Here is a 25,022-nt window from a genome sequence, read left to right as displayed (position 1 = left end):
TCCTTGGCGCTAAAGGTGCGCACCCCCTTGTTCCCACACTTGTGAGACCCTGCTCTGTGCGGGACAAGGAGGCCAACCCCCTGTGCCCACAGTCTATGTGTCCTGGGCCCCAAGGGTGGGGTTTGGTGTACGTACTGAAATAAAATGGCAGCGCTGAGTAATTGTGGGCTTCCCGGTAGGCGATCAGGTTGATTTCATGTTGCCGCTGTTGGGCCTGAAGGCGGTGCTTGGCTCGGCGGTGGTGGCACACGCAGCAGCAACTCAGGATAATGATGATGGTCCACACGAGCCAGAACCCTGGGGGCAGGGAGGCGAGACAGAGAGGAGTGGGCACACCATGAATGCCAGCTGGAGGGGCTGCTCTCGGCACAAGGAGGCCCGTGGACATTGCGCACCTGGTCGAAGCTGGCACTGTTGGCCCTTGCCTGGTGAAGTTACATTTAGAACCTGTGATCAATTTTCATGTTTGTACCAGAGTGAAAGACACGTGGGGCGGAAGAGGGCAGAAATGTAAGAATGGTGACCGAAAAAGAGGTCACCCACTCCGGGGCGCCTCCAGGGCTCCTGGGGGAAGGGCAGAATGCCAAGGCATCTGTGCAGCACTGCTGGTCCTCCCATATTTTAGGTTTGGGGGGCATTAAGTATGCTTACCTTTTAGGACAACGTGCCCTTCCTATCTTAAGAGATCTCTGAGAAAATGCTTCAGCCTCTCTTGGTGCCCACCTCCCCACTCCAGCCCTGCTCAGGCCCACAAGGACAGCTCCCAGGCTCCCCACGAAGAGCGAAGAGCCCCTCAGAATCCCCACATCTCAGCAGATGAGTGATTGCCGGGGGCCTTGGAGGGGCTACCTGATAAAATTTTTTTCTCTACCATGTCGCCTCCATCATACAAGAGTCACTGAAGTGAGAGGTGGAAAAATTCTAATTTCCTCAGGCCCATTTCTTCCCTGGAGAGTGTAAACAACTTCCTCTGCTCTTGCCATAATCCGGTACAATTCCATCTCCCACCATCACAAACAATCCACTCCCACCTCGCTTTGGCCTGCAGCTGCATTAGACTCGGGACCATCAGCGGCCTCCCCTTCTTCCTCCTGGCTCCAGAGAGGGGTAAAGGAGCAGGGGAGAAGCCTACTGCCCTCTTCCCCAGGCAGATTGTTTCTTCTCATTTCCCACTGTGTTCTCTTGGATCATACTCAGAGAACCCTGGCAAACTGCAGTATAAGACCCCCTCTCCAATCTTCACATGTATACAGAAAAGGCTTCTAATTTTTTTTTTAATGAATGAGCAATTTTGCTTTAAAAAATATAGAGACAGAGAAAAAAAGACTGGAAGGAAAAAATAGTGACATTTTAAGTCATGGGATTATGAGAAGAAATTTTAATTTTCTTCTCCCAATTATTTTTCTTCTTTCAAATTATAAAACTGGAAACAAAGTAAGTTAAAACTTAAAAATATCTGTGACTAATTTTATTTTTGCTGGCTTTAAAAAAATTAACATATTTCTGAATAGGTTTTAAAATTCCTCTGGGAATGTCTTCATACAATGAAATGATATGAATCATTAAAAAATTATTCACAGAATACTATATTTGACATATAAAGATGTTTCTAATATTAAATGAAAATAAAAGATTACGAAACAGCATAAAATATGACCCCAATTTTTGCTTAAGAAAAAAGTATATATAAATGTCCAGAGGGATGATCAGAAAGTTAGTCATGAGGTTATTCCTGGACAATAGGACAGAAGATTTTCTGGTACCAGCTCTTGTTCTTTGCTTATTGCCGATAAGATGAACATGTACTTCTTTGAAACAAAAAAGAATATTTTTTCTCAATAAAAAAATAATCTGGCTTGATACCAAAACCAGACAAGGATGTCACAAAGAAAGAAAACTACAGGCCAATATCACTGATGAACATAGATGCAAAAATCCTCAACAAATACTAGCAAACAGAATCCAACAGCACATTAAAAGGATCATACACCATGATCAAGTGGGGTTTATTTCAGGAATGCAAGGATTCTTCAATATACGCAAATCTATCAATGTGATAAACCATATTAACAAACTGAAGGAGAAAAACCATATGATCATCTCAATAGATGCAGAGAAAGCTTTTGACAAAATTCAACACCCATTTATGATAAAAACCCTGCAGAAAGTAGGCATAGAGGGAACTTTCCTCAACATAATAAAGGCCATATATGACAAGCCCACAGCAAACATCATCCTCAATGGTGAAAAACTGAAAGCATTTCCACTAAGATCAGGAACAAGACAAGGTTGCCCACTCTCACCACTCTTATTCAACATAGTTTTGGAAGGTTTAGCCACAGCAATCAGAGAAGAAAAGGAAATAAAAGGAATCCAAATCGGAAAAGAAGAAGTAAAGCTGTCACTGTTTGCAGATGACATGATACTATACATAGAGAACCCTAAAGATGCTACCAGAAAACTACTAGAGCTAATCAATGAATTTGGTAAAGTGGCAGGATACAAAATTAATGCACAGAAATCTCTGGCATTCCTATACACTAAGGATGAAAAATCTGAAAGTGAAATCAAGAAAACACTCCCATTTACCATTGCAACAAAAAGAATAAAATATCTAGGAATAAACCTACCTAAGGAGACAAAAGACCTGTATGCAGAAAATTATAAGACACTGATGAAAGAAATTAAAGATGATACAAATAGATGGAGAGATATACCATGTTCTTGGATTGGAAGAATCAACATTGTGAAAATGACTCTACTACCCAAAGCAATCTACAGATTCAATGCAATCCCTATGAAACTACCACTGGCATTTTTCACAGAACTAGAACAAAAAATTTTGCAATTTGTATGGAAACACAAAAGACCCCGAATAGCCAAAGCAATCTTGAGAACGAAAGAAGGAACTGGAGGAATCAGGCTCCCAGACTTCAGACTATACTACAAAGCTACAGTTATCAAGACGGTATGGTACTGGCACAAAAACAGAAAGATAGATCAATGGAACAGGATAGAAAGCCCAGAGATAAACCCACGCACATATGGTCACCTTATCTTTGACAAAGGAGGCAGAAATGTACAGTGGAGAAAGGACAGCCTATTCAATAAGTGGTGCTGGGAAAACTGGACAGCTACATGTAAAAGTATGAGATTAGATCACTCCCTAACACCATACACAAAAATAAGCTCAAAATGGATTAAAGACCTAAATGTAAGGCCAGAAACTATCAAACTCTTAGAGGAAAACATAGGCAGAACACTCTATGACATAAATCACAGCAAGGTCCTTTTTGACCCACCTCCTAGAGAAATGGAAATAAAAACAAAAGTAGGACTTCCGGGAAGATGGCGGAAGAGTAAGACGCAGAGATCACCTTCCTCCCCACAGATACACCAGAAATACATCTACGCGTGGAACAACTCCTACGGAGCACCTACTGAACGCTGGCAGAAGACCTCAGACCTCCCAAAAGGCAAGGAACCCCCCACGTACCTGGTTAGGGCAAAAGAAAAAACTAAACAGAGACAAAAGGATAGGGACGGGTCCTGCACCAGCGGGAGAGAGCTGTGAAGGAGGAAAAGTGTCCACACACTAGGAAGCCCCTTCGCGGGTGGAGACTTCGGGAGGCGGAGTGGGGGAGCTTGGGAGCCGCGGAGGAGAGCACAGCAACAGGGGTGCGGAGGGCAAAGCGGACAGATTCCAGCGCAGAGGATCGGGCCGACCGGCACTCACCAGCCGAGAGGCTTGTCTGCTCGCCCGCCGGGGTGGGCGGGACTGGGAGCTGAGGCTCGGGCTTCGGTCGGAGCTCCGGGAGAGGACTGAGGTTGGCGGCGTGAACACAGCCTGCAGGGCGTTAGTGCGCCGCGGCTAGCCGGGAGAGAGTCCGGGGAAAAGTCTGGACCTGCCGAAGAGGCAAGAGACTTTTACGTCCCTCTTTGTTTCCTGGGGCACGAGGAGAGGGGATTAAGAGTGCTGCTTGAGAGAGCTCCAGGGACGGGCGCGAGCCGCGGCTAAAAGTGCGGAGCCCAGAGACAGACAAGAGACGCTAAGGCCGCTGCTGCCGCCACCAGGAGGCCTGTGTGCGAACACAGGTCACTAGCCACACGCTCTTCCGGGGAGCCTGTGCAGCCCGCCACTGCCAGGGTCCCGGGATCCAGGGACAACTTCCCCGGGAAAACGCACGGCGCGCCTCAGGCTGCAACGTCACGCCGGCCTCTGCCGCAGGCCCGCCCCACACTCCGTGACCCTCCCTACCCCCCCGGCCTGAGTGAGCCAGAGCCTCCGAATCAGCGGCTCCTTTAACCCCATCCTGTCTGAGCAAAGAACAGACGCCCTCCGGCGACCTACACGCACAGGCAGGGCCAAATCCAAAGCTGAGCCCCTGGGAACTGTGAGAACAAAGAAGAGAAAGGGAAATCTCTCCCAGCAACCTCAGAAGCAGCGGATTAAAGCTCCACAATCAACTTGATATACCCTGCATCTGTGGAATACCTGAATAGACAACGAATCATCCCAAATTAAGGAGCCCTGTGGATGAAAGGCTCTTGGTGCTGCAGCCAGGAGTCAGGGCTGTGCCTCTGAGGTGGGAGAGCCAACTTCAGGACACTGGTCCACAAGAGGCCTCCCAGCTGCACATAATATCAAACAGCAAAAATCTCCGAGAGATCTCCATCTCAACGCCAGCACCCAGCTTCACTCAACGACCAGCAAGCTACAGTGCTGGACATCCTATGCCAAACAACTAGCAAGACAGGAACACAACCCCAACCATTAGCAGAGAGGCTGCCCAAAATCATAATAAGTCTACAGACACCCCAAAACACACCACCAGACGTGGACCTGCCCACCAGAAAGACAAGATCCAGCCTCATCCACCAGAACACAGGCACTAGTACCCTCCACCAGGAAGCCTACACAACCCACTGAACCAACCTTGGCCACTGGGGACTGACAAAAAACAACAGGAACTACGAACCTTCAGCCTGCAAAAAAGGAGACCCCAAACACAGTAAGATAAGCAAAATGAAAAGACAGAAAAACACACAGCAGATGAAGGAGCAAGATAAAAACCCACCAGGCCTAACAAATGAAGAGGAAATAGGCAGTCTACCTGAAAAAGAATTCAGAATAATGATAGTAAGGTTGATCCGAAATCTTGGAGATAGAATGGACAATAGAATGGACAAAATGCAAGAATCAGTTAACAAGGACCTAGAAGAACTAAAGATGAAACAAGCAACGATGAACAACACGATAAATGAAATTAAAAGTACTCTAGATGGGATCAATAGCAGAATAACTGAGGCAGAAGAACGGATAAGTGACCTGGAAGATAAAATAGTGGAAATAACTACTGCAGAGCAGAATAAAGAAAAAAGAATGAAAAGAACTGAGGACAGTCTCAGAGACCTCTGGGACAACATTAAACGCACCAACATTCGAATTATAGGGGTTCCAGAAGAAGAAGAGAAAAAGAAAGGGACTGAGAAAATATTTGAAGAGATTATAGTTGAAAACTTCCCTAATATGGGAAAGGAAATAGTTAATCAAGTCCAGGAAGCACAGAGAGTCCCATACAGGATAAATCCAAGGAGAAATACGCCAAGACACATATTAATCAAACTGTCAAAAGTTAAATACAAAGAAAACATATTAAAAGCAGCAAGGGAAAAACAACACATAACACACAAGGGAATCCCCAAAAGGTTAACAGCTGATCTTTCAGCAGAAACTCTGCAAGCCAGAAGGGAGTGGCAGGACATATTGAAAGTGTTGAAGGAGAAAAACCTGCAACCAAGATTACTCTACCCAGCAAGGATCTCATTCAGATTTGATGGAGAAATTAAAACCTTTACAGACAAGCAAAAGCTGAGAGAGTTCAGCACCACCAAACCAGCTCTACAACAACTGCTAAAGGAACTTCTCTAGGCAAGAAACACAAAAGAAGGAAAAGACCTACAATAACGAACCCAAAACAATTAAGAAAATGGGAATGGGAACACACATATCGATAATTACCTTAAATGTAAATGGACTAAATGCTCCCACCAAAAGACACAGATTGGCTGAATGGATACAAAAACAAGACCCATATATTTGCTGTCTACAAGAGACCCACTTCAGACCTAGAGACACATACAGACTGAAAGTAAGGGGATGGAAAAAGGTATTTCATGCAAATGGAAACCAAAAGAAAGCTGCAGTAGCAATTCTCATATCAGACAAAATAGACTTTAAAACAAAGACTATTAGAAGAGACAAAGAAGGACACTACATAATGATCAAGGGATCGATCCAAGAGGAAGATATAACAATTGTAAATATTTATGCACCCAACATAGGTGCACCTCAATACATAAGGCAAATACTGACAAACGTAAAAGGGGAAATCGACAGTAACACATTCATAGTAGGGGACTTTAACACCCCACTTTCACCAATGGACAGATCATCCAAAATGCAAATAAATAAGGAAACACAAGCTTTAAATGATACGTTAAACAAGATGGAGTTAATTGATATTTATAGGACATTCCATCCAAAAACAACAGAATACACATTTTTCTCAAGTGCTCATGGAACATTCTCCAGGATAGATCATATCTTGGGTCACAAATCAAGCCTTGGTAAATTTAAGAAAATTGAAATTGTATCAAGTATCTTTTCCGACCACAACGCTATGAGGCTAGATATCAATTACAGGAAAAGATCTGTAAAAAATACAAACACATGGAGGCTAAACAATACACTACTTAAGAACGAAGTGATCACTGAAGAAATCAAAGAGGAAATCAAAAAATACCTAGAAACAAATGACAATGGAGACACGACGACTCAAAATCTATGGGATGCAGCAAAAGCAGTTCTAAGAGGGAAGTTTATAGCAATACAATCTTACCTTAAGAAACAGGAAACATCTCGAAAAAACAACCTAACCTTGCACCTAAAGCAATTAGAGAAAGAAGAACAAAAAAACCCCAAAGTTAGCAGGAGGAAAGAAATCATAAAAATCAGATCAGAAATAAATGAAAAAGAAATGAAGGAAACGATAGCAAAGATCAATAAAACTAAAAGCTGGTTCTTTGAAAGGATAAACAAAATTGATAAACCATTAGCCAGACTCATCAAGAAAAAAAGGGAGAAGACTCAAATCAATAGAATTAGAAATGAAAAAGGAGAAGTTAACAACTGACACTGCAGAAATACAAAAGATCATGAGAGATTACTACAAGCAACTCTATGCCAATAAAATGGACAACCTGGAAGAAATGGACAAATTCTTAGAAAGGCACAACCTGCCAAGACTGAATCAGGAAGAAATAGAAAATATGAACAGACCAATCACAAGCACTGAAATTGAAACTGTGATTAAAAATCTTCCAACAAGCAAAAGCCCAGGACCAGATGGCTTCACAGGCGAATTCTATCAAACATTTAGAGAAGAGCTATCACCTATCCTTCTCAGACTCTTCCAAAATATAGCAGAGGGAGGAACACTCCCCAACTCATTCTACGAGGCCACCATCACCCTGATACCAAAACCAGACAAGGATGTCACAAAGAAAGAAAACTACAGGCCAATATCACTGATGAACATAGATGCAAAGATCCTCAACAAAATACTAGCAAACAGAATCCAACAGCACATTAAACGGATCATACACCATGATCAAGTGGGGTTTATTCCAGGAATGCAAGGATTCTTCAATATACGCAAATCAATCAACGTGATACACCATATTAACAAATTGAAGGAGAAAAACCATATGATCATCTCAATAGATGCAGAGAAAGCTTTTGACAAAATTCAACACCAATTTATGATAAAAACCCTGCAGAAAGTAGGCATAGAGGGAACTTTCCTCAACATAATAAAGGCCATATATGACAAACCCACAGCCAACATCGTCCTCAATGGTGAAAAACTGAAAGCATTTCCACTAAGATCAGGAACAAGACAAGGTTGCCCACTCTCACCACTCTTATTCAACATAGTTTTGAATATGAGAAGAAAGAGAAGAAAAGGAAATAAAAGGAATCCAAATCGGAAAAGAAGAAGTAAAGCTGTCACTGTTTGCAGATGACATGATACTATACATAGAGAATCCTAAAGATGCTACCAGAAAACTACTAGAGCTAATCAATGAATTTGGTAAAGTAGCAGGATACAAAATTAATGCACAGAAATCTCTGGCATTCCTATACACTAAGGATGAAAAATCTGAAAGTGAAATCAAGAAAACACTCCCATTTACCATTGCAACAAAAAGAATAAAATATCTAGGAATAAACCTACCTAAGGAGACAAAAGACCTGTATGCAGAAAATTATAAGACACTGATGAAAGAAATTAAAGATGATACAAATAGATGGAGAGATATACCATGTTCTTGGATTGGAAGAATCAACATTGTGAAAATGACTCTACTACCCAAAGCAATCTACAGATTCAATGCAATCCCTATGAAACTACCACTGGCATTTTTCACAGAACTAGAACAAAAAATTTCACAATTTGTATGGAAACACAAAAGACCCCGAATAGCCAAAGCAATCTTGAGAACGAAAAATGGAACTGGAGGAATCAGGCTTCCTGACTTCAGACTATACTACAAAGCTACAGTAATCAAGACAGTATGGTACTGGCACAAAAACAGAAAGATAGATCAATGGAACAGGATAGAAAGCCCAGAGATAAACCCACGCACATATGGTCACCTTATCTTTGACAAAGGAGGCAGAAATGTACAGTGGAGAAAGGACAGCCTCTTCAATAAGTGGTGCTGGGAAAACTGGACAGCTACATGTAAAAGTATGAGATTAGATCACTCCCTAACACCATACACAAAAATAAGCTCAAAATGGATTAAAGACCTAAATGTAAGGCCAGAAACTATCCAACTCTTAGAGGAAAACATAGGCAGAACACTCTATGACATAAATCACAGCAAGGTCCTTTTTGACCCACCTCCTAGGGAAATGGAAATAAAAACAAAAGTAAACAAATGGGACCTAATGAAACTTAAAAGTTTTTGCGCAGCAAAGGAAACCATAAAGAAGACCAAAAGACAACCCTCAGAATGGGAGAAAATATTTGCAAATGAAGCAACGGACAAAGGATTAATCTCCAAAATTTATAAGCAGCTCATGCAGCTTAATAACAAAAAAACAAACAACCCAATCCAAAAATGGGCAGAAGACCTAAATAGACATTTCTCCAAAGAAGATATACAGAGTGCCAACAAACACATGAAAGAATGCTCAACATCACTAATCATTAGAGAAATGCAAATCAAAACTACAATGAGATATCATCTCACACCAGTCAGAATGGCCATCATCAAAAAATCTAGAAACAATAAATGCTGGAGAGGGTGTGGAGAAAAGGGAACCCTCTTACACTGTTGGTGGGAATGTAAATTGATACAGCCACTGTGGAGAACAGTATGGAGGTTCCTTAAAAAGCTACAAATAGAACTACCATATGACCCAGCAATCCCACTACTGGGCATATACCCTGAGAAAACCATAATTCAAAAAGAGTCATGTACCAAAATGTTCATTGCAGCTCTATTTACAATAGCCCAGAGATGGAAACAACCTAAGTGTCCAACATCGGATGAATGGATAAAGAAGATGTGGCACATATATACAATGGAATATTACTCAGCCATAAAAAGAGACGAAATTGAGCTATTTGTAATGAGGTGGATAGACCTAGAGTCTGTCATACAGAGTGAAGTAAGTCAGAAAGAGAGAGACAAATACCGTATGCTAACACATATATATGGAATTAAAAAAAAAAATGTCATGAAAAACCTAGGGGTGAAACAGGAATAAAGACACAGACTTACTAGAGAATGGACTTGAGGCTATGGTGAGGGGGAAGGGTAAACGGTGACAAAGCGATAAAGAGGCATGGACATATATACACTACCAAAAGTAAGGTAGTTAGCTAGTGGGAAGCAGCCGCATAGCACAGGGAGATCAGCTCGGTGCTTTGTGACCGCCTGGAGGGGTGGGATAGGGAGGGTGGGAGGGAGGGAGACTCAAGCGGGAAGAGATATAGGAATGTATGTGTATATATAACTGATTCATTTTGTTGTGAAGCTGAAACTAACATACCATTGTAAAGCAATTATACGCCAATAAAGATGTTAAAAAAAAAAAATGCAGGGAGGATAGTGAAGGGAGCCTAGTCACCCACCCTTGAAGCTTCTTTAATCACAATACATGTGACAGGGTGAACTACTGGCTGATAAAAAAAATAATAATAATAATAATCTGGGGCTTCCCTGGTGGCACAGTGGTTGAGAGTCCGCCTGCCGATGCAGGGGACACGGGTTCGTGCCCCGGTCCGGGAAGATCCCACATGCCGCGGAGCGGCTGGGCCCGTGAGCCATGGCTGCTGAGCCTGAGCATCCGGAGCCTGTGCTCCGCAACGGGAGAGGCCGCAACAGTGAGAGGCCCGTGTACCGCAAAAAAAAAAAAAAAAAAAAAAAAAAAAAATCTGAGGAATAATTTTAAGGTGAGTTTTTATTAAATGAGAATAGATTATATTATTTTTCATTTGTTCTCTGTTCCTGAAGAACTTCAAGTTTTTCCCACTACAAACGTTATGTATATTTTTTATTGTCTGCTTCGTAATTATAAATTTGTGTTTAGAATGTGTTAAGTATTTCTACATCTCTTGTCAGAATGAGTTAATTTCATTAAAAAAAAAAAAAAAAGGCTTCCCTCTCCCAGCAAACAGATTTGTAAATGAATAAACCCCTGATTTTTTTTCCTGTTTGTACCAGAACACAATATTCTGAAAGATCCCACTGACATTTAGGGTGTGGCCTCTAGCAACACCCAGTGTGTTTCCTTTTGTCCTCCAGGGGTGTCCGGGCTGAATCTCCCCACAGAGCCACCCCTATGGGGTAAGGCAGGATAGCAGTACAGCCTTCCAGCCCTGGCAGGTTGGCAACACCACTGTGTAACACCTTTGCGTTTTCAGCACGTGTCGGTGTTCAACTGAACCTTCTGCTGAGGTCTAGCAACGGGACAGCAGGTGGAGGACAATGGGCAGAGAATCTCTTCCCCATTTCCCATCAGCAGACAGAAAAACCCCATTCCTAACCAGAGTTCATAAATGTAAGTTGAAGTCAGAAGTCTCCCTTGTGGTCCTTCCCGGAGTCGCTGCTGACATTTGCTTAACTTAACTTGCACTTCTCTCCTTCCAATGCTCGCCAACTGGAGACTGGACACTCTAAGAGGAGCCCTCAGGGAACGGTTTTGAGGCCAGAAAGAAGCTCTGGGAGTGAACTGGCTTCCCGCTGCGGTCCTGTAACGTCTCCTCCAGCCCCTACGATCTGTTCAGCTCCCAGCCTCCCGGGGTGGGGTCACACCCGAAGGAAGCGGCACAAATAAGCACAATGCATTCTGCTGAAGAGCCTGGCTCCAAGTGTATTTTAGAGTCAAGTCAAAAGATTCTCAGCTAACCACTTTTTTATACTACCCAGCATCATCTCACAATCCTTTATACTTCGGTGTTACTTTATAATTTTCAAAGTACATTCTCCCATGAGATAATCAGCACCAAACTCTACAATTTTTTACCTCCCAAGTCATTTTTTCAATTTTCTTACCTAAAGGTAAATTAACTTTTAACCTTAATGCTGCAATATATATATGATATAAGGCAAAACTTCTCAGCTATATTATGACGGCCTTTAAAAAAAAATAAAGTTATTTATTTATTTATTTATTTATTGCTGCATTGGGTCTTTGTTGCTGCGTGTGGGCTTTCTTTTTAGTTGCAGCAAGCAGGGGCTACTCTTCCCTGCGGTGCGCAGGCTTCTCATTGCGGTGGCTTCTCTTGTTGTGGGGCACAGTCTCTAGGCATGCAAGCTTCAGTAGCTGTGGCACATGGGCTCAGTAGTTGTGGCTCGTGGGCTCTAGAGCGCAGGCTCAGTAGCTGTGGCGCTCGGGCTTAGCTGCTCTGCAGCATGTGGGATCTTCCCAGACCAGGGCTCGAACCCGTGTTCCCTGCATTGGCAGGTGGATTCTCAACCACTGCACCACCAGGGAAGCCCTATAATATAGGCTTTTAATAAGAAAAATCTCAGGCACTGGTTTTTATGTTGACCAAATATTTCTGTTTCTCCCCCATCCTGGCATGTGGGTAAGCTTGAACTTCCTGGTGCCCTTATGATTGTGACACTTTGGGGCAGCTTCTAACTAATAAATTGAGATTGGAAGTGACAGGTGTCACTTAGAGGCCAGAATATTTCTTGCTGATGTGAGACCCTCTGTTAGTCTCCCTTCTGCCATGGCAAGCCGTAACATTCCAGATAGTGACTTCAGGGTCAGTCTGGCCCCAGGGGATAAAGAAGTAGGAACAAAGTTCTCATCCAACCTGTGATGGACATATAGTGTGAGTAATAAGCCTGTTGTTTTAGGGCCACTAGGAGTTTGGACTTGTTTATTACTGAGCATAACCTCTCGCCTATCCTGACTGATGCAGTATCTTTGTAGGTTTTTCTGGGGGAAAGGATTTAAAATGTTCATCAGATTCTTAAGAGAATCCTTATTCCAGAAAAAGCCTGAGTTCTATTGAACTAGAAATATAATAGAAAAAATAGGTCTTTTTTTTTTTTTTTAAGGAAAAATGAGGCAGGGTAGAAAGAGGCTGGGGGAAGAAATGAGACAAGAGGAAGGCGTGCCCTTGGCAGAGTTACCCCAGTTATATTGAACAGCACCAGAAAACTCACATGTTTACTGAAATTCCATCAGCTGCATCTGTTCATGTGGTATCATGGGCAGAAAAACTCTCCCTACCACGTACCACTTATATGACGTGATATAAAATCTCGAACTGAGTTTTGCATTTCTAATATAGTATCACAAAGTGATAGTGTGGATCAAAACTAGGAGAAAACTAACTTGGGAGCAGAAGGGGCCTAGTGGGGTAATGAGGCATTAGCACAGGTCCAGAAAAGGCCCCTAAGGACTGGTCCAACTTGATGGAGTTAATGTGGGAAGACAGAAGGCATTCTTGGTTTGACCCTCACAAAACGGATGCTATTGGCAGCTATTCTAGTCAAAGCCGTGTCCCATCAGCTTTAAAAGGGGGACCGTCCAGACTAGTACCTATGGAGTTGTACAAACTTTTGATCTTTTCACTAGATTTCACAAACAAGGAGGAAAGTTTTAAAAAGGAAAACCTACTGAAAGAGCCAAACAGAGAAAGACAGAAGCATGCCCTCCTCCCCAAACACACACCTACCACAGATTATATTCCCCACTGACCTTTGAAAGCTGTGACCTCATGGTGGGACGCATTTGTCATGCTAAGCAAAGTGGAAAACATGTTTTTAAAAACAATCACTGAGTCACGTGCCCCAGAGCTCACTATAAACTTGGGAAAACACCACTCCCCAACTGGCAGGAAATTCCTCATTAGGAAGCCAAAGTATACTGTCAACTAGCTCTCCTTCTACCCCACAGGATGGTGGGTGACCTCCCTGGCCCCTGATAGCTCTTAGCAGGAGCTCCTGACACTGCCGCTGTGGAAAAAGGACTGAATTTGGGAAATGAAGACTTTAGAGGACTTGCAACTTCATCGGAAAGACTGGACAAGTTTCATTTCCTAGCTTTGTGACCTTGATCATTTTGTCTTTACTTCCCTCATCTGTAAAATGGAGAGAATAATGGTTTCTACCTTGTGAGGATTACCGAGTTAGTATCTGTATGCAGAGTACTCAAGCGTGCACATTCGAGACCTTTCACGACCTGGGCCCACCACCCTTCCAGCCTGGCACTGAAGAGTTCAGGAAGGGGGTAGCTTTGTGTGAGGCACGCTGACCTCACTACTCAGCTGCGACCAACTGACTGGCTACTTAACGCCACTGGTCCTGAGAAACGGGATATGTGTACCTGGCAGGGTTGTATTTGGGGCGGGCTGAGCTGACGTGTGTGAAGACCTTAATGAGTACCAGGCACACAGCAGAGTTCTATGCACGTCAGCACCCTCATCTCCCCTGGTCGAGCCCCACAGCCCAGCCCCATGGCCACAGGGGAAAGGTTAATGAGATGCATGCTCTCTTCTTTCCCATGAGGCCTTGACCTATGGTGTTTGGTATTCTTTGGCCTGGGAAGTCATTCTACCCTTCTCCATGTGCTTAAATCCTATCCACCCTTTAAGGCCTACCTCAAATGCCACCTCCTCCATGCAGCCTGCCTGAATCCTGTCCAGCTAAAGCAAACTCTCCTGGCACATACATCGCAGTCCTTGCACGTACACTCCACTCTCTACTTTGCATTACTAGTGAGGCACGTTGTCTTATCTCCTCTCTCTGCTCAGAGACTCCCTTCTTGATGGCAAGGATTCTGTCTCCCCACACGCTCTAACACAGAAGAGGCCACAGCATCCAGTAGGAACTTGTTAGAATTGCAAATTCTCAGGTCCACCTCAGACCTATTGAATCAAAAACTCTGGGACTGGGGCCCAGAAATCCGTGCTTTAATAAGCCCTCCAGGAAATGCAGATGCTTGCCAAAGTCTGAAACCACTGGAATAAGAGTTTGCTGAATAGATGATTGAATGATGACTGAAAGTACAAGTGCCATGAAAATGCATGGGATGATAATAATAATAATGGCCAGGTTCTTATAGCCTCAGCCACGGCAGTGGTAAACAGGACCCTCACTTCCGGACTGATGCAGACCCAGGAATGACCCCTGGCTTAACGTTACAAGAGACTGAAAAGACACGGGAGTAAGGGCGCTGGCTGAAGCTTAAGGTCTGTGAGTGCTTGTGTGTCTGTGTAAAGTGGGCTCTGTGTGTGTATGTGTGTGTGTGAGACAGTCCTCAGCACACAGGAAAATTCAGCTAAGTAGTGGTATGAGGGTTGGCAGAAATGGCATTTGTTTTTCCGTGAGGCCTTCCCTGTAGGCAACTATGGTTAAAGAGGTACTTTGACAAAAACCCTGCCAAGGATTTCCTGGCTGAGATTTTTTTCCTTCCAAAGGAAAGAGACAAAAAGAATAATGCAAAGCCCATTACTTTCACATTTCAGGCAAAGTTCAGAGGCAATTAGAGGGAACAGGGTTCAAAGCGCAAAAAGCACAGTTCTGATGAGAACTGAAAGGGCTCATTCCTACGCTCAACCTCCCTCCTCTACACATCAGGCCGAGGCCAGGCCCCTAAGAAGGAGGAAAACCAAAGAATTCCGAGAGGGGCGGAACACTCACTGGGCATCTTCTGACCAAAAAGCCATTTCTGGGCACAGACAAGAGGAAGTTCGGCTTTTACAGTCTCCGTCCCCCCAGAGCTTGGAAAGCATGGGCCAACTTGTACAGGGGTGAGTCTTTCCTCCCTGTCCAGACTCTGGTCTCCATCTGACCTTCTCCTTTCCCCGGCTGACCACAACTGGAGAGGTGATGAGCCACTGTGTAGCTCTTCCCCTGGCTTTCTTCAGGCCCTCGGGACGAAGTGCCTGGTTCCCAGACTGCCTGCCACCCTGCCACCTGGGCCTCCCTGTCCCAGCCGCCCCACCCCCAGCCCTGGCTTTGGTGACCCAATTCTGGTGGCTACTGAGTCTGCTCTGCCAACAGCCCAGGAGGCTCTGTCAATCTGAGATGGGGGCCATCAGCAACTCCATTCTTTCCGCAACTGATGCCGCCTGGGCCGGGCCCCAGAAAAACAAGCTGCAGCTCTGTGGCTTTTTTGGCAGCCCAGCTTCAACTTTTGTTTTAACAAGGGGTGGGAGGGATAATTTGAGCCCTGCGGTTATCTGCATTTTGAAACATTTAAACACAGACTGTCCACCTGCCTGGCACTTTGTGTTTCTCTAGTGAGTCCCTCAGCCCCACCCCTTCTAAAATAGCACCAACAACTCCAGGCCTGCCTTTGCTGCTGCTTATATAATGCTTGCAGGACTGGTGGGGACATCTTGAACCCTGTTCTCTCCTTGGGGAGGAGTCTGCCCTTAACCACCCCTGAGCCCGTCCTCAAAAGGAAAGGACAAGAGTGAGGAGAGGTCCTGTTTGTAGGACCCACTCCCACTGGCTACAAGATCCATTTGCATTTAGAGGGAGAGGCTTCCCAGCCAATAGTCTAATTTCCTTTGCATTTCAAACAATAGCCCTTCTAGCTGCTTTCTGACCATATCACTGATGTGGGGGGAATGGGGAGATCAGAAAGGAGAAGGGGAAAAAGGGAAGAGATGGTGGTGATGGTAAGGGCATGGTTGACCAGCAAGCACAAAGTTTGTTTCCAAATGGAGGGAGTGATGGGGGCTTAGAATTCTCTGGGCAAACAGTTAGCGTTTCCTCTAGCAACAGACAGTTATGAGAACCACTGCATGCTGGTCACCTGGCAACTCTCTGCCCTTAGGACCCTCCCATTCTCCCCTTCTTTGTCCAGCATCCTAGTGTCTCGTCTGAGTTCCAAGAAGATTAGAGTACAAAGGGCTTTAGTGACCTCTCCAAGCCTGGGTCACTCCCTGAAGACCACAGCAATGTCACCACCCTTGTGCAACTCTGGAAGGTGCAAGCAGTCCTGGCTGCCACCAAGCAGTGGCAAGACGAGGATTGTCTCCACATGGCACTGAGCTGACAGTAACAGGTTAGGTAGACTGGAGAAGCCTCTAGAAACTTCAGTTTGTGATCTGGGGAAGGAAGAAAAGGGGCTGAACCTATAGACTCCCTCTCTCCGGGAGGGCTCTGTCGGCAAGGACCTAGGAAAAGATTATCCCTTTGAGAGGGACCCTCAGAAACAGAGGCAGCTCCTTGATGATCTCTGGGGAATTCTGGAAGCCCTGGTGCTTCTTACAAGAAAATGGCATTACAGCCATCCACAGAGAGCAGCCCAGCATTCACAGCAGCTTGGCTGCTGCAAACCTCTCTTTGCAAAGATGACGAGCCTGGGCACCTGGGCTGGCCCATGAGAGGATGTAAGTTGTTGTCACTGCTCGGCACACCCAGGAGAGGGCATCAAAGAGAACCCCATTCAGGAGATTCTGCAGCAGACCTGCTAACCACGGCTTCTTAAGAAGGCTCAGGACCATGTTATCTGGTCGTTAGCGCATGGTGTCCGAAGAGCACCAGAGCTCTCCTCCTCTGCAGAGAGATCGCTTCTAGAACCTGGAAGCAGATTCTGCTCACCAACACTGCCACCAAGAGAATAAGAAAAGGGCTGACCGGCCTATGGTTTCCCAATGAGCAGAGGCAGTAACCGAGACCCTGGGATGCCAAGACATCCCCAGGCAAGGACTTACACCAGAGTTCATAGTAGTAGTTGCAGCACTGAGACTGTCCACAGCAGTGTCCTGTGTCACAGATGTAGCTTTGATTGTTGGTACCCACGCAGGTTTCCTTATCCTAAAAGAAATAAAAAAACACTGTAGCATATTAAATTATAGCTTTTAAACACTACTTTTCTTCTCATCCTCCTCTTACTGATCGCCTGCCCACCTTCCACCAAAACGGTTTGTACAAGTGTTTATTGAAAGAAAAGAAAGAGAGAGAGAGAGAAAGAAACAGAGAGAGAAAGGAAGGGAGGGAGGGAGAGAGAGAGAAAGAAAGAAAGAACCACACAACAACAGCAGATTTAAGAAAAATAATATGGTTTATTAAAGGGGGAAGAGGATTCAGTACACAAAGCCGACTGGTAAAGAGCAGAGTTCTCCTCCTTGCTTTCTTTATATCTAAGCAGAAACACTCCACGTTCTGGTCCTAAACTCAGCCAGTAAGAAGGTGGTGATTCTCCTGTAATAGGCTGTATATTTTAAATAAATCCGGTTTCTCTGTGAAAGTTCCCAGAATAATGAAGGCAGCACGTATTCTAGGATTGGCATCTGGTCAGTCAGTCCATCTTCCTTTCAAAACACATATCTCCAAGGTTAATTACAGTGTGATTCAAAAGAAGGCTAAAAATCTTGCTACTAAAATTCTTTCAATCTTAAGAAAAGGGGTGACTTGCTCAGGTGACCTAGTCCAATTTTAATTTGCTAGATCTTTTTTTGCTTACCAAATGATCTCTTAATAATCTTGACTGGATCTAGGATTCACACTGTCCCTTGTCAGGGACAGCTACAGAAAGGGCACCGCTGAGTAACCATCTAGCATTTTGCCAAATTCTATTCACAGCACTGGTGGATGGGGATGGAGGTGGAAAGGTTTTTTTATATTTCGTAGTTAAGATATGAAATACCCCACCGGCTGACCTAAACTTCAGCCTCAAATGTCCTCTGGGTCACAATGCATTTGATGAGACCTAGAAGATCTGGCTTTCAACATTTCTTTGTTCTAAAGAAGTAACACATGCAGTGACTGGACACAGTCTTTGTGCCAAGCACCGGGTTGGGTACGAGGGATACAACGATGAATAAGAAATTGTCCCTAACCTCAAGAGGCACAGAGCTAGGAAGGGAAAAAACCCTGCTCAGCAAAGAAACTAAAACCACAGTATTATATGTGCTGCTACTCAGGCTGACCCTGCCCAGAGTGTACATCCGGGCGGACGTCTGCCAGTGGAAACTCAAGTCACAGGGTCGGTTCCTGTTCTCTGGGTCTTGCTTTATACTACGCTGTCTGTTTGGCCAAGGGTACAAACAAAGCACTCCAGCGACTGTCCACAGGGCTAGAGGCTGGGCACCTGAAGCCACGAGGACAAAAGAAAGGGCATGGCTACAACCCAGATCCCTGGCTCAGTGTGTATTTCCACCACATCCTCAGGTGTTTCCTGGTCTTTAAGAGTCTTACACCCTGGTATAAAGGGGTTTAGGAAGAAGGAAACATGGGAAAGGCATTTGTCGACTCTGACAATGAGGGTTTCACAATAGTATTGCAAACAGAGTTCTTCCTATCTTTGCCTTCCTGTGTCCGCCATAAGTAAAATGGCACACCTAGAAGGTGGCTGTCCAGTGGGATGTCTCCTCTGAGGCCTGACGCAGGTGGAGAAAGCAGATCTGTGTTCGTTGCTTTTGCTAGAACACACCCTCTCCCTCTTGACTTCAGAGCAAAACACCGCTTTCCTAAGGACATCAAAAAGTTTCTCCCAAGTTTACCAGGCCCTGAAATGCCATTCTTCTGGCCTGGCTCACAAGAGCACAGTTCAAACTGTCCACATAGTTTCTAAAAGAGGCCGCGCTGCCTACACTCTGACACATGAAAGAATCCAGGGACACTTCTGCCTCAAGAAAATTCACCAGATGAGGTCCAGGCTCGGAACACAGGGCAGCCAACTGGTCCTCTGTGAGGCATGAAATGGAACGTGTCTGAAATCTAAACAAGTGGCATCCTCATGACCTACTGGTGTCAGCTTTTCTCTTGGCTCTCCCATCCCCCGAGGCAGGAAGCCCAGTGTAAACAGAACCCCACTCTTTTTCCCTGCTCTGCCTCCACTTTCCCAGGGACAGCAGACTGTGGCAGCATCACTTAACTCAGTTCCTCAAATACTTTTTTTTTTTTTCTGTACGCGGGCCTCTCACTGCTGTGGCCTCTCCCGTCGCGGAGCACAGGCTCCAGACGCACAGGCTCAGTGGCCACGGCTCACGGGCCCAGCCACTCCGCAGCATGTAGGATCTTCCCAGACCAGGGCACGAACCCGTGCCCCCTGCATCGGCAGGCGGACTCTAAACCACTGCGCCACCAGGGAATCCCCTCAAATACTTTTTATCCAGTGTATCTCATCCCTTGCTTTCCTCCCCGCAAGTAGAGTCCCCAAGTTGCCTGAGATGATCTTGGTTATGGGAACTGTCATTTTCTGCTGCAGAAGGAAGGAAAGCAGGTAAGCAGGTTAAGAAGACAAGGTGTGGGTTCATGGACCTTTAGCAAGGAAGACATGAAGGATTAAGAAGGTAGCGAGATGTGAGTGTCATGAGCTCCTCCAGAGAAAGAGACCTTCTGGTATGAAAGGAAAATCCAGAAGCCTTGTGTTTGGCCCTAGCTCTGCCATTACAGAGGAATGGCACTCTGGACAAGTTATTCAATGGCCCTAGAGCTGGTTAAGATGCTCACTCATGTCTCCTTAAACCCAAAGGGTTTATTAGCCTACCCACCTCCCATTCCCTTTGACAGCAGCCTCGAGCCAATGCAAGAGCTCCTGTAACCTATGCCTCCTCTCAGTCAAAGCAAAGAACAGAGGTGTGCAAATGTTGCTTGGTGCTCTTCCACCCTTCCCTGTATGAGGAAGTCACCTAGAGGACTTTCAAGGATCTCCAGGCAGCTCAAGATACAAACGGTAACTTACTAGAGAATGGACTTGAGGCTACGGGGAGGGGGAAGGGTAAACGGTGACAAAGCGATAAAGAGGCATGGACATATATACACTACCAAACGTAAGGTAGATAGCTAGTGGGAAGCAGCCGCATAGCACAGGGAGATCAGCTCAGGGCTTTGTGACCGCCTGGAGGGGTGGGATAGGGAGGGTGGGAGGGAGGGAGACGCAAGCGGGAAGAGATATGGGAATATATGTATATATATAACTGATTCATTTTGTTGTGAAGCTGAAACTAACATACCATTGTAAAGCAATTATACTCCAATAAAGATGTTAAAAAAAAAAAAAAAAAGATACAAACGGTAAAGATTCAGTCAGATCTGGGTTCAAAGCCCAGTTCTCACACTATGCTTATTACAGTGTAACTTGGGTAAATGACTTAACTTCTCTGAGCGCTCAATATCAACGTTATTCTATGAGCCATTATTGTTGGGCATGAAAGACCATTCAATAAACAGCACTCTGCATTCACTTAGAACTATTTCTCAGAAGAGTAAAGTTCACTGGCAATGTGGGCTGCTTCAGACACATGAAGAATAGAAAAAGGTAGAGAGAATGCAATGGCAAGTTCAAACATGAAAAATTCTCAGCACTCTTTATGAGTACCCTTTGCTTTTCTTCCAAGCATCTCCAAGCACTACGACATTATGTTGTTCAGGCCAAGTCTTGAAGAGTGGGAAGTTAATATCCCACCCCATCCCCCCCTTCTCAAGAGTGAACAAGAGTTATATCGTGCACTCCCTATGGGCAGGAGCTCTGTCTCCTTAATCCCCCTCCCCAACTCCAAGAATGAGCACAGTGCTTGGCACACAAGGGTTTGCTGAATGAAACAATGGCTATGCAGCCTCTGTGAAGGCAGAATGAGCTGGGGTGAATAATACGGCTAGTGTATACTGAGTACCTGCTATGTGCCAGGCACTGTTCTAAATGCCTTACAAGTCTTCCTTCATCTAAACTTGAAAGCACCACTATGAAGAGGGTAGTATAAGAGAATTGAGGTCAACAGAGGCTAAGTCACTTGCTGGAGGCCACACAGCTAGGAAGCAGTCCAATCTAATTCATCCAACTCCAGAGCCTGAGCTTTTAACTATTAAGCTACAGCCTCCTTGGTTTAAGTTATACTTCTTCACTTGCTTTTTACACTTCAGATGCTTAAATAAATCCACTTAAAAGCCCCAAACCAAACAAAATCAGTATTTCGTCTTTGAGGGAAAAGATAAGGGCCCTGCCCTTGTGGAGCGCTTTGACTTTGGGAACATCTTCTGCTTGGCAGTGAGGAGGGGCAACATGCTTGGGCTTCCTCTCTTCTTTGTTTGAAAGGTCATTATTTTCACATACTGATTTTCTGAAAAGCAGAATGGTGTTTGTCCCATTGGGGAACACAGGGCCTTCACTCCTTCCTTCAACATTTACTGAGTACCTACCCTGCACCAGCACTGAACTAGTGGTGGGGAACACAATGGAAACATAAAAGGCCAAAGCAGTCGTGCTCTTTACCCTCATGGAGCTTAAAGTCCAATGAAAGATGATAAAGTAATCATACAGATAAAACTGTAGGAAGGAAAAGTACGTGATTTGGTGAAAGCTTACAATAATTAAGAACTAGGAACTAGTCAAGGAGGTCCAGAGAGCTGTGAGGAGGGTAAGCTTGAACTGAGATTGCCAGGATGGTTAGAAAGTTAGTAACTAGGGAAGAGGGATGGGAAGAACATTCCAGGAAAAGGAAATGGTACGAGAAAAGCCCTTTAGCTAGGAAATGGCTGAACAAATAGGTAAGGAAGTTAGGTAAGCAGGGACAAGATGAGATCTGCATTTTAAAGATACTTTTTTCCCAGGCAATGTTTTCATTTGCACAAACTCCTGGCCCAAATATGCTAGAAACGTAGACCTGTCATAAAGAAACTTTGGGTGAATAACATATGCTCTTACGCTGAGGTCTTTCACCTCAGAATCACTGTGATGATGACCATCAAGATCCTCATTTGTTAAACGTGTGCCTTCAGCTCTGGTGCCGCGGTGACCAGCTCCAAGAAATGGGGCACGTATGGTCACCAAACAAAAAGCACAGGTGTGAAGAAGCAGGAAGCAAGACCAACACTGCCCTGGAAAGAACATTATTTACAGTGGAAGAGGATGAATAGTATGCCTTTTGCACATATGCAAAAAGTTACCTCATCTCTTTGGCAGCAGCATAAACTATGGGACTAACATCACTTTCCTTAAGAGTTTCAATGTCTTAGAGTTGCTATTCTTACTGAGCCACTGTAAAGGTCAATTTGATCAGTGTAAGAACTTTCAAAGTGCCAGCATAAAAAGACACTGGGCAGTAATGGTTCCCCGGGCATGCTTTTAATTTGCCAATTTATGGGGCTGGAAAACCCTGCTAGCAACTGGCAACAGCACCTTCATGCCCTTAGGAAAGCGGTGAAGTTTTAAAGTTTAAAAGTGAAAAATAGGAAAATTGAAATCCTTCACAGGATGTTAAAGCACAGATGCTAAATCTCTTGGCTGCTGGATATGAATGAATTTGGAGCACCATCTCTGGCCTTCTCTACAGGGGAAAGGAATGGAAACATCCATTTCTACAAATCAAATAACAAATATGTATTGATACCCTTTCCCCACTTGCCAGGCACTGTGTTGGATGCTATGGCTACCACATTGAGCAAGAGATTCTAGAGGAAAAGATCCTGTTTCTAGCAATGTAGTTGGGTAGGTAACTTTAAAAATATGATAATATTCTTTTGGGACTCCCCTGGCGGTCCAGTGGTTAAGACTTCACCTTCTAATGCAGGGGGTGCGGATTCGATCCCTGGTCGGGGAGCTAAGATCCCACATGCCTCACGGCCAAAAAACCAAAACGTAAAACAGAAGCAATAGTATAACAAATTCAATAAAGAATTTATATATATAAATATATATATTATTTTAATTACACAGCTGAGCTTGCAATAAAGCAAGGAAGAGCCCTCGGACCAAAAATGTTGGGGGTGGGGAACTAGAAACTACAGTGTTAAATGAGATCTGGCCTTCCCAGCTGCCGTGGAAAGAAGGGCTGTTTGTTTTCTTGGGTCCACCTAAAACAGGGAATTGGAACTGAGTCCCAATATCAGGTGAAGACCCTTCAAAGAGACAGAGCAGACTAGAAAAAAATTAGCCCTTTGGCACACAGTGACAATAAGAAAGGTCTGAAGTGAGAGGGAAAAAGTATCTCTTCTAATAATCTGTAACCATCGGCTTTTCCGCAAGCTAATTTGAGATCTGAATTGTGCTACTACATAGTCTGAGAATCCCCAAGCCAAAATTTTAACACAAAAAGCAATCCCAGGACTTGCCTGGTGGTGCAGTGGTTCAGAATCCGCCTGCCAGTGCAGGGGACATGGGTTCAATCCCTGGTCCGGGAAGATTCCCACATGCCACAGAGCACCTAATCTGGTGCGCCGCAACTACTGAGCTTGCACTCTAGAGCCCATGAGCCACAACTACTGAGCCCTCATGCCACAACTACTGAAGGTCGTGTGCCTAGAGCCTGTGTTCCGCAACAACAGAAGCCACTGCAATGAGAAGCAAGCTCACCACAACAGAGTAGCTGCGTAGCCCCCACTCGCCACAACTAGAGAAAGGCCATGAGCAGCAATGAAGACCCAATGCAGTCAAAAAAAAAAAAAAAAAAAGTAGTCCCAGAATGGGACATCTGGTAGAAGAAACATAAAACTCTAAAGAGACCTACCCTCAATCAGGGCATGAAAGATGCCCACAGATAAAGCTCTGTTGAAGATGAGCTCACACAAAATACAAAAACTTATGTAAAAATAATCCATCACAAACAAGATGTGGGAAATTCAACAAATAGGTGGATAAGACTCTCCAAAAAAACTTAATAGAATGATCAGATAAACTGTAATATATATACATGTTTCAAATAATTAAAGCCAAAAAGAAAAACATGAGAAAAGAACATACTAAAAAAGAGACAGTGACCAAATGGATTTCAGGAAAAAACAAAACTTGTAGAAAAAATAGTTATTAAAATTAAAAACTCAACAGGTGGGTTACACAGAGATTAGACCATGTTAAAGAGAGAATTAGTGAACTGGAAAGCAGATCTGAGAAAATCACCCAGCAACCAGCTTCTACCAATTAAGAGAAAACATAGAAATGGAAAATGAGAAATAAGAAGCTCAAGAAGGAAAGAGGAAAATGGAGGAGAGTCAATATTTAAAGAGATAACTGAAAAATTTCCAGAACTGATTAAAGATAGGGAATTTTCAGACAATAATAAACTCATACCTGGGCACATTGTTTGAAATTGGAGAACAACAAAGACAAAAAGATCTTAAATACATTCCAGTGGGTGAAGAATGAAAATTAACAAGTGAAATTAGAATTTAACGTAGTAATAAGCTTCACAAGGATAATAAAACAGTATAATAGGACAAAGTGTTTTACATGGGGCAGTCAGGAAAGGCCTCCCTGAGAGGGTGATGTCTGAGTTGTGCCCTGAATGATGAGAAGGAGACAGCAGACCTGTAGGAACAGTGTTCCAGGCAGAGGGAATGTCAAGTGTATGCAAAGACACCAATGCAGGAATGAACCTGGTGTGCTCTAGGAAAAGAAAGAAGGCTAGTGTGGCTGAGTACAGTGAATCTAAGAAAGAATAATGTGAAAGGAAGAACTGAGAATTCAGAAAGAGGCCATACCTCATAGGCCTTGTACAACAGGCAAGCAACTTTAACTCAGAATCAGCTAT

At 44.2% G+C, this 25,022-nt stretch overlaps 1 protein-coding gene across 12 annotated transcripts in view; it reads right to left on the bottom strand.

The window, feature by feature from the left end:
- The window catches only part of WBP1L (WW domain binding protein 1 like), a 76,723-nt gene that overhangs the window by 4,937 nt on the left and 46,764 nt on the right, over positions 1–25,022 (bottom strand). For all 12 annotated transcript variants that reach the window (XM_049696845.1, XM_049696851.1, XM_049696839.1 and 9 more), the window contains 2 exons: positions 17,268–17,370; positions 136–297 (listed from right to left, as the gene is read on the bottom strand). In XM_049696845.1, the coding sequence (XP_049552802.1) occupies positions 136–297; positions 17,268–17,370 (265 nt within the window). The remainder of the gene's footprint in view (positions 1–135; positions 298–17,267; positions 17,371–25,022) is intronic.

The sequence above is a fragment of the Orcinus orca genome, chromosome 14 (assembly GCF_937001465.1).
Source record: "Orcinus orca chromosome 14, mOrcOrc1.1, whole genome shotgun sequence".
Lineage (NCBI taxonomy): Eukaryota > Metazoa > Chordata > Mammalia > Artiodactyla > Delphinidae > Orcinus > Orcinus orca.
Note: the sequence above shows the minus strand (reverse complement) of the source record. Positions and strands in the feature narration are given on the sequence as shown.